The sequence below is a fragment of the Carcharodon carcharias genome, chromosome 11 (genome assembly GCF_017639515.1).
Source record: "Carcharodon carcharias isolate sCarCar2 chromosome 11, sCarCar2.pri, whole genome shotgun sequence".
Lineage (NCBI taxonomy): Eukaryota > Metazoa > Chordata > Chondrichthyes > Lamniformes > Lamnidae > Carcharodon > Carcharodon carcharias.
The window spans coordinates 65,954,538-65,968,304 of record NC_054477.1 but is presented as its reverse complement, the minus strand read 5'-3'; the positions used below and the strand labels follow the sequence as shown (position 1 = coordinate 65,968,304).

The following is a 13,767-nucleotide window of genomic DNA, read 5'->3' as shown; positions in this document are numbered from 1 at the left end:
AGAAAAAAAGTTTTGCAGTTTATTTATATTTTCTTCACTACATTCAGCCCAACAGGAGTCGCTAAACAGCACCAGCTTACTTTTATTACGTGAAAACATTGATGCTCGAACAACTTTTAATGCTTAGATTAGATTTAAAAGCAAAACTGTAACTTACCATCTCTCTGTATGGTAGAGGATCGCAAAGCTTTAATAGATCCACCTTGAGCTTTGGTGCCATGAAGGCGAAAGTCTCCAAACACTGTAACCAATATGAATAGCAATAACATTGGGATTTTTATAACCAGGCTCCACTGCTTAATTAATATCAAATCCAGTTAGGCGATGTGTACTCTTTAAATCTTCAAAGCGTTCTCTAAACTCTATCGTGTTTTCAACAAACTTTCAGCATCATTAATGCGACGATAGAGAGCGATTTGTCTAAGACCTGCAGAAAAGAACGCCCCAAAGCTCAAAAGATGTAACAGGTTGATTCTTCGAGTCCCCGATCAGAAATAAACAAGACTCCAAATTTCACCCAAAAACTGTGTCCTGTGGAGATCTCATCTTCAAAGAGTGCGAGCGCATCATCAAAGCTTTCAAAACGCAATAAAAATAGAATCCTTGTAAGTGTCTTCTGACAGCCCTAACATATATGTGGTTTAAAAATGCAGAGGCAGTGATCGGTGCAGATCGCGCGTGTACTCCCACAGTCCTGGTGAGGAAATACGCCGGGTAAAGCATAAGGAAATAGCAGTGTAAACAAAGGGAAAAGCATTGCAAGCTACAGCTGAAGCTTTCACGTTGAAAGGAAAAAGTCTACACGTAGCAGTTTCTGTTTGACGCTGGGAATGTCATCCACAGTGCACAGTCCTTATATGACTCAGACTTGGCAACGCGTTGGTGTTTTTTTACACTTTATAGGATAAGAAACCAGTCTTAGGATGCAGTTTTTATGCTGCACCAACAACCCGTGAAATAATTAGTACAGATCAGTTGCCGTGCACTCGCAGCATTAAACCACCATATTAGTACTGCATTCAAATCAGTTTATGTGATCACCTACGGTCGGCACTCTTACCCCAGTCGGTCTTCCCTTTCTCAGAATGAACACTGATTGGATTAAGCGGGATTTCTTTGAATTAACACCAATTTTAACAATTCAACACCTGGAAATAATATTAGTTAATCTTTTATCACATCTGCAATAGTATCTGCTGCTTCAGTGGCATTGTTTTTGGAACCTTGCTGGATAACACACAGTCCACTCATACTTTGGGAGTGGGAGAGGTGCTTTGTGTATAATTGCAGTAAGTGTTGAAATTCGAAGTAGTAGTTATCTCTGATTCCTATGGATAAGAAACTTACAGCACAGAAAGAGGTCATTTGGCTTTTCATGCCTGTGCTGGCTGTTTGACATATCAGTTGCACTTAGCCCCACAACCCTGCCTTTTGACCATAATCAGGTAAATTCTCGTCCTCAAGTACCTGTTCATCTGCCTTTTAAAATTATTTGTGGAATCTATTTCCACCACAGAATCATAGAAGGGTTACTGCACAGCAGGAGGCCATTCTGCCCATCATGCCCATGCCAACTCTGGAAGAGCAACTCAAGTGGCCAACTCCAAAGTCTTTTCCCCACACCCTGCAAATTGATTTGCTTCAATGATAATCCAATTCTCTTTTGAATGCCTCAATAAAATCTGCTTCCACCTCACCCTCAAAGCAGAACATTCTAGATCCTAATCACGCACTGCGTAAAAAAGCTTTCATCATGTCACAGCTGCTTTTTTTGCCAGTCACCTTAATCAGTGTCCTCTGGTTCTTGACACTTCAACCAACAGAAACAAATCATCTGATCTTTATGACTTTTAAAACATTTATCAAATTTCCTCTTAATTTTCTCTTCTCCAAGGAGAACCACCCCAGCTTCTGCAATCTAACCATATAGCTGAAGTTTGTCATCCCTGGACCATTCCCATGAATCTTTTCTGCACCCTCTTTAATGCCTTCACATCATTCCTAAAATGTAGTGCCCAGAACTGGGCACCGTACTCCAGTTGAGGCCGAAGCAGTGTTTTATAAATAACTTAGTTTTGTACACTATGCCCCTATGTAAAAAATACAGGATCCCATATACTTCATTAACTGCTTTCCGAAGCTGCCCTGTTGCATTCATTGATTTCTGCACATATAATTCTATGGCCAGGATTTTCTGTGCCCGCTGGCGTTGGGCATGATCGGTGGCATGAGCAGATAATATGGTGCGATTGGCTTCATGATGGCGTGAAGCCCATTTGGGATTGTCCACTCAACCTGACAATGGTGGGCCACGTTCTCTGCCTTCGGACGTCGGGAACCTCACTGTAATACATCAGCATATTATTATTAGGCCTGCCCACAGGCATTGTGCCCCCTGCCTCCTGCTGGATCGTCTGCCCATGTCGGCGGGAAAACACACTGGTGTGGAACATGTCTTGACAAGTGTGATGTGCAGAAGTCGGGACTTACTGCCAGGGCTTTTCTCACATTGTGAACATCCGAGGAGCAGAAGATGCTGGAGCCCAACAGCAATGGGATCCTGGAGGAATGTTCGTGGTATGCTGGGTGGATTCTCATGGGCATGGCTCCGCTGCAAAGCAGCTCACCAAAGTTGGGAAATCACTGTTGATGCTCACAATGGATGATGGTCGAGGAGGTGAGAGAAGAAGGACTAGGATCGACTGTGGAGGTGTCGGGGGGTGAGGTTGGAGGAGAATGAAGGTGCAGGATGGGGGAAGTTGGGAGGGGGTGAATGAAAGTGTCAGGATGGGGTGAGGTTGCAAGGGGGGAAATGAATGTGTCGGGGGTAGGTTGGGAGGGGGGAGGGATAAGAGGAGGAGGAGGATGTAACAGGGGAGATGAAGGCAACTGGGGAGGTAGGTTTAAAGGGGGTGGAAGGCATAAGGGAAGGAGTGCGAGAAGGGAAGGTGTCCAGGGAGACAAAGGGCTGTGGAGAGGGAAGGGTGTACAGGGGGAGGAAGGGGCAAGAGAGGGGAGGGAGTAAGGGTGGAGAAAGAAGTAAGAGTGGAGGAAGGAGTCAGGAAAGGGGTAGGAGTAAGGCTGGAGGAAGAAATGATGCTGGTGGAAGAGTTAAGGCTGGAGGAAGGAGTCGGGAGGGAAAGGGACTAAGGGTTGTGGAAGAGGTAAGAGTGGAGGAAGGAGTCAGGAAGCAGGAGGGCCTAAGTGGTGGGGGGGTCAGGGCGGGTGGGAGGACTGGAGTGTGGTGTCAGGGGTTCTAAGCGGGGAACTGGTTCCAGGGTGGAAAGGGTTCCGCGGGGAAGGGATGTGAAGGGGAGAAGTTGTGCGGAGGGGATGATGTGCAGGTGAACGTGCAAGGGAGGTGTTGGATAAGGCAATGTCTGCCTCCTGGGAAGTGAATTGAGGTGGGTGTGGTATGAAGGAAGGTTGAGAATGACCGAGGGCAGAGTGAGGCAGTAAGGTGGGAGGGTGAGTGTTCGACAGTAGCAATGGAAGGGACCCAGTAGCAAGGGTGGGTGGTGGGGACCCAGAGGCAGACACAATCCCTAGGGGTGGGAAGGAGGAGGTCAGGGAGGTTAATGTGGATGGGGGTGGGATTTTCAGAAAGGAAGGGAATGTGCACATTCACCTGGACATCCCTGAAGGAAAAGGGTTGTGGTTGGTAGGTCACAGAGAGGAGGTGGGAGGTGATGCCAGGTGGGTCAACTGTGATGGGGGTAAGGAAATGGATGATTGGGGAGGGTAAATGACATAGGAGCGAAAGTAAAACCAAATTAGCACCTTGATGTGCAAATCGAAAGTCATGGTGGGCAAGATCAGGCGATGCATGGGAGTGTGATCATTGGGTGGGTGGAGATGCAGGTCAGTTCAGATGGACAACTGAAAGCAAACCCCAGCAGGCAGCATTCAAAATGCTCAGGACATTGAGATGAGTGTGAAACGTGAAGGATCCACGTGCATGGGAGAATGCTTGCACGAGGCTCCAAAAGGCCCTGCCACACACTATTTTCCCTCCAGAATCACTTGTGGGCTGGCTGCTGCATCTGCAATGACAGGTCTTCCAGGCTGCTTATTTGCACCTCTTCACTAAAGGAGGAGTCCTCTTGGCTGCAGATGAGGGCATGATTAGAGCTGAAGGACTGACCGGCTGAGGGTGTCAGTTGCTTGGCAGATCTTCCTGTGAACCAAAGTAGAGATAATTAGTGCATGGCAGCAGAGTCAAAAACAGGAGAGAGAGCACCCACAGTTGAGTTGAGAGAGGGATGATGTGGTGCAAGATCCTCACGTGGGTGTTAACTGCCGACCTGACCATTGCCGCAGGCGCGGTCCATGTACTCATCAGTTAGCATGCTGGCACGCTGCTCAAAGTGACCGAGGGGCCTAATGTGGGCCACTCCACCCCTGGTCTGGGACCTTTCCCTGCTGATGTGAGCAGGCTTCTCCTGCATGAAAACAGATGGAGAGAGTATGCGCAGTATGTGTGGTGACCGGAGCCATGAACAGGAATAAGGGTGTGAGCTCAAGAGGATATGAGCCTGACGGAGATGTGAGGGTATGTGTGAAAGTTAGTGATGTTGTCCCTTGAGCTGTGAGATCCCTGTGGATGTATGATGGGTCTGTGAGTGTCTGAGTTGAGAGTAGTGAGAAAAGTGTGTTGCCCTGGCGGAACAGATGAGACCATTCATCTTGTAGTGGTGCTGGGTGGCTGTCCCCTTTTTCAGGGCATTGACCCTGATCACCGCTTGCCATGCTGGATTGGTGATGCCACTGCCCATCCTGTGGCCAGAGTGGCAGTAGAGGACATCGCGATGAGACTCCGCGGCATCCAAAAGGCATTCTAGTGATGCGTCACTAAACTTGGGGGCTGCAGTCTTCTTGCCTTTCATGGACATTTTCTCTGCAATAGTTGTGGCCTGGAAGTACCGAGATGTGTGCACATGGCTGGACTTTAAATATGGTGCCAGGCATGATCAAGCAGTGAGGTGATGGTGGGCGGGCAAATCAGAGCTCGCCTGCCATGGAAACGGTGTGTTTCCTGGGAATGCATAAATAATGTTGTGGGTTTGGGATGATATGGCGTGAAAATCCGTCATCATGGCCGACTGGTAAAACATCATTTTACCCGCCACTACCACATTGAATCTGAGATTCCGCCCTATGTCTCTCTATTCCTGCAATCCATTTGGAATTGTACTCTTTATTTTATACTACCTCTCCTCCTTCTTGCTAGCAAAATGAATCACTGCTGTTACAATTATGAAGTTTGTAATGTTGTTGTATTTTGGGATTATAGCCTTAAATTTAGATTAAACTGTTCTGAAGTCTACCTGGCAGTAAACTTGGGTGGTTGATTGTTAGAGATCAAGGAGGGCTTAGATTGTTTTACTGAGAAAAAGGTACAAGGTATTTATGCTTGGAGACAATGGCAGCAGTCTCTGAGTTTACAATGAGTAGACTCTGAGTTTCCCAAACTCCTAAAAGGGTGTTATTGGTATTGGGTTGGAAACATTTGTGCTGTAAACTGTCCAATTACTTCTAAAATGAAAGGAAATTGGGATCAAGGATAACTAGTTAGCATTCCTACCTAGATGCCCATGTTTCACATCACCATGGGGAAGAGGGCAGAAAAAATCATTTTTGAGATCAGGTTACAGGCTTCCCTATAAATCAAGGAACATCACAAACAGACAGCAGCAGTGCTGTGTTCAGCAGACAGTAAAAGACTGTCTGGCTTTGCAAGCTATCATAGTTGGATTCGAGAAGGAAACAGTCTCTCATTGAAGAGACACATCCTACAACCTCCTAAGGATTCTGGTAGATTTGTATCATGAGGAAGAAGAAACATCAGGACAGGTTTTATTATTGGTGGTGAATTTAAGAAACTCGCTGAAGACTGAGAAAAGTGCCTGGAGATGGTCACTCGAAGTTACTACTCAGTGAAATGGGATACAGAAAACCCATTGGAAGCTGGTAGCAACTGAGGGCTGTTTGTTATATGGATGGTAATTCTTTGGAGAGTGTGATGGATGATTAGTATACAAGGGGAATGTCACTTTCTGTAGTTTAAAGTATAAGCTGCCTACAAAAATAAAATAGTGCTTAGTCAATGTTGTTTTGGTAGTCATTTGTTACATGAAATCTTGCTTTCAGCTAGTAACTTGAAGTTCAAACCGCTTTAAAAGTTATTGGTGTCTTTGGAGATTGTAACTTGGTGCAAAGACATCTCTCCAGTATCTTGTTGCCAGTCCGTTTTGCACCTAAGATGGAATCAGCAATATTGTATTGTATGATGATTGGTGCTGACCAACATCAAATAGGCAGTCTAATTACAGTATTAATGGGGGCTGATGGGTTCCTGGTAGGAAAGAGATAATTACTCCCACAAAGGTCATTTAACTTCAGGATAGTTACAGTCAATTAATCTCTGTTTTAACAATCTTCTCATAATTGTGCAAATTAATTAATCTCATCATACAACTGTGCTTCTTTACTTATAATTACTGATTCCTTATTGACCTGTGTTTAAGCAAATGTACTTCAAAATGTCTAGTTTAAATTCAAAACTAAACATTTGTACCTCTTCATTATTTGAAAAACATATAGATCCTGACTCTTCCACTTTAAACATCATCTGTTGATATATTGTACTTTCTGTGTGGGCAAGAAATGCTGAGGCTATTGCTCCTCCTCCTCCAGCATCAATGCATGATAATGGTTAATAGCTTTAACTTATTTTTTGAATATATTCTTTCACTGCTTCTGAAAACTACCAAGGCCCTGAAAGCCCAGAGATCCTGAGGCTTTTTAGTATACTGTAAGATTGCTAAATAACCTGGTAGGGAAGGAATCAATTTTATATAGTGAAGGAAATAGTTGCATTAAGAGTTAAATCTCCTCTAGAGAATAAGTACATACCAATGAAAAGTGACAACTTCCATAAAGCATTTCTTAACCACAGATAAAGTGACTTCTTTCTGAGCAGGTGATATGCAAAAATACAGCTATCAATACAATAATGCAGGAAAGGCATGGTTGGTGACCTCAGCATTTCCCTAGGTGAAATATAATTTCTTACTGGAAATAATTAGCTCCTTATCAATTCCTGAAATTTGTACGAAAGTTGGACAAAGCAAAGTCACCAATTTTCTGAAAGTCAACAGAGTGCCATCTGATAGTCTCCCAAGCATTTTATAGGAAAGGGAAGTTAATATCTTGCACAATAGATTTTAAGAGCACAAAACTTCATGTACCATTATATCATTAAAATTGGGATTGCTTCACATCCTTGAAATTATATTTGAAAGCAATCTGCTCTGCCACCGGAATCTGATTTTCTGTGAAGTCTGGACTCACTTGAAGTAGCTTCCAATTGCATTTTGAAGCTGCCGATGGCCAAGCCTCCATTCAGCACAATACTTCACTATTGAGCTGCTCAACTACTCCCTCTCTTCTAACTTTAATGCCCTGGTCTCCAGTAAAGCCCTTATTGCTTCCATCTTTGTTCCTACATTTCCATGTTTCCTACATCCCTACAGTGAGTACATTTCAATAGTACTTCATTGGCTGTAAAGTACCTTGAGACATCTGGTGGTCATAAATGGCACTAAGTAAATGCAAGTCTTTCTTTTTCCCCTCTTTTTTCCCATTTGGATAGCCCCCAAGTCTAAGGGATGCAGATTGGAGCACATCTAGCCCACAGTTTATATAACCATCCATCATCAGATCTTCCTGGACTACTTCAAGCACCATCAGCGCGATGAAACCCCACTCTTCTCTCCCTAAGCAGGTGATATGGTGGTAGAATTGAGTGTTCTTCAGCATGTGAAAAATGTCTTTATAATCTTTGAATATTGTTGCTAGAAAGGATAGTTCAGAGGTAAAAATCCAAAGGCAGGAAGAGATGCTTTTTGTGTGGATACTTTGAATATGACAAAAAATATATTTGGAACAAAACAAGAGCAATCCCACTGAACCGGAAAATAGAGAATTTCAGAGATCTAGGGTCAAGACCAAATCCCATCATGGTAGTTAGGAAAGTAAATTCAGTTAGGTACATAAATCTGGAATAAAAAGCTTGGATCAGTAATGATGACTAATCATGGAATTCAATTACACCAAATCACTTTGACAAAGTATAATCAATGTAGGTGCAGTGGTTCAAGAGGATGGCTCTCTACCACCTTCTCAAGGGCAATTACGATTGGACAATTATTACTGGCCTTGCTGGCGATATCCAGCAGATGTTTCAAAGCACTCTACAATCAATGAAGTACATTTGAAATGCAGTCACTGTTGTACTGTAGGCCCCCCATGATGTCCTCTGCCCCCACTCTGGCCGTTGGATGGGCAGAAACATCACCAATCCAGGTTGGGAGGCGGAGGCAATGGTGTCAGTGCCAACATCTGCAAAAGAGGACAACCACCCAGTGCCAAATGAGAGTGACTGATCCCCTCAATTCCACCAGGGTAAGTCACTATTCTCATCACTCTCAACTCACACACTCAACAGGGATCTCACTCACTGCAGTTCAAGGGACATCACCATTCATTCTCTCACACACACATTCATTGTACTCATCCCATCCATGGCACCACTCACTACCCACACAAGCCAGGCAACTTATCATCTGGCCGGGCAAGCATTCTGCTTGCACTTTCTCTAGCTGTATTCAAGCAGGACAAGCTGGCACACAGGAGGGGGAGGTCACAGACTGGTGAAGGAATGCCCAATATCAAAGTTCTAACGAACTATGAAAACAGAGTCAACCAGCTGGCTGTCAAAGATCTGGACCATTCCGGTGTTGACCGTGAGGTCGGTGGTGCTCTACCAAGAATAAATCCAGCTGTGCAACATCCATCAGAGAACCATGCTTTCGAAACGTCAACTCTTTTCTTCTCCGCCGATGCTGCCAGACCTGCTGAGTTTTTCCAGGTAATTCTGTTTTTGTTTTAGATTTCCAGCATCTGCAGTTTTTTTGTTTTTATTTTGTTGACTTGCCTGGATCTGTTTAAACTTATTTTTTTTTAACCATTTTCTTAACAGGAGGTATAACTGGAAGCCAGATTAATTAAGGGCTTTAGGAGTTATTATAGTAGCAATTTGTAAACCTTTGTATGTGCTTGAAATATTTTACTTTGTTAATAAAGGTTGAATTTAGTTTTCTAAAAAAATCTCTAAGTCTTGGTGGACTTGTTACTTCTGAATTCAGGCCACGCATCTTGAAATAAAATACAAATTATAAAATTGTTGTGACTGCGTGATGAAGTTTCCCTCATGGATTTGATTGCCTGGCACACATCATTTGCCGCATCATAACAGTCTGCAACCCAGGCTCTTGACTCAAGACCCAAAGACGCCTCAGAAGGGGAATCTGCTGAAACCCTAATTGAAGACTCATCACTGCGCCCACACCCTCCACACTTGTACAGAGACACACTCCTTGGTGGGACCTAGTTCTAGAATAGCCTTGGGGTCACAATCTGATGAGTATATCACACTGTCTGATCCACAGCAGGTGGCAGCAGGGACTTCCCAAGTTCAGAGGACTGCTGGAGGCCTGAAATCAGCTGAATCCAAATCAGATGACGAGCTTTTGGACTTGGTCATACCTCAGTTGCTGGAGCTGAGAGGCAAGCTCAGGAACATCAGGAAGGGATGTCCGCTGCACTCCGTAGGTTGCAAGACACGATGGTGGAGTCCGTCTGCCTTCAGTTTGAGGTGATAGTGCTGGCATGCCAATGCACTGAGGTCAACACTGGTAGGATGCAAGCCGCCATGGAGACCTTGATCCAGGACATCAGTCCTGCACTGCTGCACAGGCTGAACTCCATCGCTGACACCATAGTTAGCCTCCAGCAGTGTCAACGCGAGAGGGGTGCGCAGCTGCTCGATCTCACTCCAGCTTCTGCTTCTCCTCAAGGAAATCAGATAGGGGCCCTCGGGCCCCCATAGGAGAGAGGATCAGCAGACGCACGCCTCAGGGCCATCCACCCAGGTGACTCCTGGAGTGTCACGGCCATCCGAATCCCTTCTTCCTGTGACTCCAGCTCCAGCTCCACGGGCCGAGCAGGGTGCCATTGCCATACAGCAGGGCCCTGAATGCAGGCCATCCAAAGGACGTGCATCAAGCTCATCACAGACAGATGCATTTAAAGTTTCACGGCTGAGTCTCCATGATATGACCCTGGTCACAGAGCGCAAGTGAGCTGCCCTCAGCCAGGCAGGATGCAAACATTCACAGAGGCTATGTAAAGATCTGTGGAGTCCTCACTGCATGTCGTCATCACCCTCCTGGAATCTAGCAACTATTAGGGCCTCCACTGTGTCTCCATGACAGGAGTCTTATCCAGAGGATATGTGCGCTGCCCTCAGCCAGACTGGCCAGTGCAAGGGCCTCATCGCTGGTGTCCTCGCCTTCGGCGACCTCCTCCCCTTCATCCCTGTCTACATCCTCCTCATTGGAGAAGACGTTCAGCTCCTCCATCTTCTCCTCAGCCAGCTTCTCTCCCCGTGCCAGGCTGTAAAGCGCGCAGCAGGTGACGACGATACATGACACCCTCTGTGGACTATATTGCAGGGTCCACCAGACCAGTCCAGGCACCGGAACCTCATTTTCAACATTCTGATGGTTTCCTCCACCAAGGTGTGAGTTGCATCATGAGCCTCGTTATATCTTCGCTCTGTTGCTGTATGGGATAGCAGCCATGTCCTCTATGGGTAGCCCTTGTCCCCAGCAGCCAACCCTGCAGCCTCTGTGGAGCCTGAGGATGTCAGCAACCTGAGACCTGCTAAGGATATAGGAGTCGTGGACACTCCCTGGGAATCGCGCGCAGACCTGTAGGATGTGTTTGTGGTGGTCGCACACCAGCTGAACATTCAGCGAGAGGAAGTGCTTGTGCTAGACAAAGTTGACCGCTTGTTGCCATAGAGATCTGAGCACCATGTAAGTGCACTTGATAGCACCCTGCACCTATGGGGAACTCGAGTTCTGAGAAAATCCCAGCGCTCTTGCACCCTGGCTCTCCTGGTCCAGGGTGAAATGCACAAAGTTGTGTGCCTTCGCAAAGATGGCGTCCATGACCTCCTGCATGCATTTGTAAGTGGAGGCTTGCAATATCCCATAGGGATCCACATGTGGGGCACTGAGAGGAGCCACTGGCGTAAAAATTGAGTGCAGCAGTCATTTTCACAGCGACTAGCAGTGGATGCCCTCCATGTCGATGTGACACCAAATCCTGCAGCCGGTGACTAACCAGTTCCCTAGACATGTGCAGTCTTCGGCAAAACTGGCTCTCAGTCATCTGCAGGAATGATAGGTAGCGTCTATAGACCCTGGGTCTAGCTAGCTGCCGACCAGCAATAGCTCACTATGGCACTTCAGCAGTGTGTGGCGGAGACCGACCCGCCCCTTCTTCCTGAGGGTGCTGCTCCTCTCTCTCACCAGCCAGGTGCCTCCATCGCTCTCTTCCCCTTCGTCTCCACTCTCTGTAAGCTATGAGGCATACAGCTAGTTGGCCAGGCTCCATGCTCCTGATGCACTCCTCCTGCAGGATGAAAGACAGAGATGCATAGGTTAGCTTGGATGTACTAAGAACCTCTCTTGGTTAAGTCCGAAGGCCCCTTAATACATCCCAGGCAGCACTGGCAACCACTTGGATGGCCAGAGTTTATTGTGCTGCGTGGCTGCCCAAAACCCCACGCATCTCTGTCCCGCTCCACCTGACCAGTTGGCAGCAGTTTCCCCCTCCTGGACTGCATGCTGTGCTCTCAGCTCAGGCACAGGCATTCTCCATATCCACGTTGCAAGGCTGTCCTGTTAGCTTGATCCAAGGGGGAGACTGGTCCAAACCAGGATGATGACATTGCAAGGGGCTGTGAGCACCTCCACCAGTGACTGCTGCATGGCCAACTTTAGCAAGGAGGTTGTACAATATGTGAAGTTGTCTGACTGTTCTGCAGTCCACTAAAATGCTTATTTGTTTGCAGTCTGTGCCCGAGTGGTGAAAAGCCCTGGAGCACTTGATGGCACTTTCATGCCTCTGCATTGCTTGTGTGGGCAGATAAGCTGGAGGCCGGACTCCAAGCATGTCAATGTGGCTGCGTCTGAACTGTCTCAGCTGTGGAAGAATGGTCACCTTCTAAAAAGTTTCCCTAATCCATGGCCACTTCCCTCCGACCACACACCCATCCCCTGTCCACCCCGCATGTGCTTGTGGACCACCATCACCCAGAATACTACCCTGCCTTCCACCCCCAGCCCCCATCTCCAACAACTCACCTCAACCGGAGTGTTGCCCTTGCTCTCCAGCACCCCTCAACCCGTCTCAAGCACAGGGCAGCCCTAGCAACCTATCCCTCCAACTTGCCTCAACTGAGTGCTTCCCCCCACCTCACCTCAACCGCAGGGCTGCCCTTGCCCTGGCACCGCACTGTCAGCCAACTAGGAAAATGTCTCTTGCCTGTGTCCTCACCTGAATGCACGGCACTTCAACCTTGAAGTCCAACAAGTGACCCTTGCGAATGCTGCACAATGTTCACTCTCCTCTGAGTTCCCCTCAAAGTGCAGCTCGTCAGGTGCATGCCTTAAAAATGCTGTTGTCAAACACATTGGCATGCAGTCACGCCAACGTGCTTGGACGATCCAGTGTGGGGGGATGATTCCGGCGAGCTGGGCTTATGCAGGTGTATTACAATGAAGTTCCCGATGTCTGACAGTGGGAAATGTGGTCTGCCATTGACTGGTGGAGCAGATGGTTGCAAATGTGTTTCATGAAGGCATGAAACAGATTTGACCTTCCTGCTATGTTGTCTGCTCACGCCCGCCACCAATGGGAGCGGATTATTCCACCCTTAGCAATTTCTAGCAAGAGCTGATGCATGGTTTAACTCAAGAATCTCAAAAACTGCTGCTTGTGGCATGCTGTTCTACCACTCACTTTGCCAAGATAGCGTATCACGTTTTGACTCACCTTTGAAGCGCTTTGAAGAGCGTGAAGTTGTACTTGTGTGGTAGGGATGAACTAAACTCACCACAGAATGCTCAGTCTTGTCTATTTCAGTCTAAGTCCCTTTTTAATAATGTGATCAGTGTTAATTATTATCATCTAACCTCACTGCCACTGAAATTTTACGAATACAAATTTGAAGTCTTATTCCTTCATGATACAACTATTGTTGGAGATTTTGAAAATTTAAGTAAAATTTTTAATTAGGTGGGTGGGCTCATGCCTGACCCAACCGAGCATAAAATGATGCGTGATGATGTTGGGCGTGCGTCCCGACATCATTGCCCACTCGCGCAATAGTTAAAAGGCCTGTTAAGGCCATTTAAAAGTTAATTGAAAGAGATTTTTCACTGCCCATCCTACCTAATGGTTGGCTGGCAGGCAAAAAGGCCAAGAGGCCTTTGCACTTTTTGGGAAACCTCATCCACAGGCGGGATGAGGTTTCCAAAAGCAAATAAAAATCAAATGAAAACTTTATTTTTTTCAGTAATAACATGTCCCTGCTAATGTAACAGAGTCACATGAGGGGACATGTTTCATAACATTTATAAAATCTTTAATTTTTTTAAAGATCAGTTCGCTTGATTATGTAGTGCACACTCGTGCTCGCTCGGTTGGCACTCCTCCCTCCGCACAAGTATCGCTCAGCGCTGCCGCTTGTGTTTCATGCTGGGCGGGCCTTAATTGGCATGCCAGCGTTATGCTGCCTTCCGGGCCTGATCACGGGCGGCGGTCAGTTTCCCGACCTCCCCCGCTGAGTCC

General features: G+C 46.5%; 1 protein-coding gene across 6 annotated transcripts in view; it reads right to left on the bottom strand.

Moving 5' to 3' along the window:
• Positions 1-817, bottom strand: part of pdgfd (platelet derived growth factor d) — a 200,167-nt gene extending 199,350 nt beyond the window's left edge. For 4 of the 6 annotated variants that reach the window (XM_041199509.1, XM_041199513.1, XM_041199511.1 and 1 more), the window contains exon 1: positions 158-817. In XM_041199509.1, coding sequence (XP_041055443.1) covers positions 158-269 — 112 coding nt within the window. In that variant the 5' untranslated portion in view covers positions 270-817. The remainder of the gene's footprint in view (positions 1-157) is intronic. The other 2 variants (XM_041199512.1, XM_041199515.1) reach the window with 1 other exon arrangement.
• Positions 818-13,767: the final 12,950 nt, after the last annotated feature.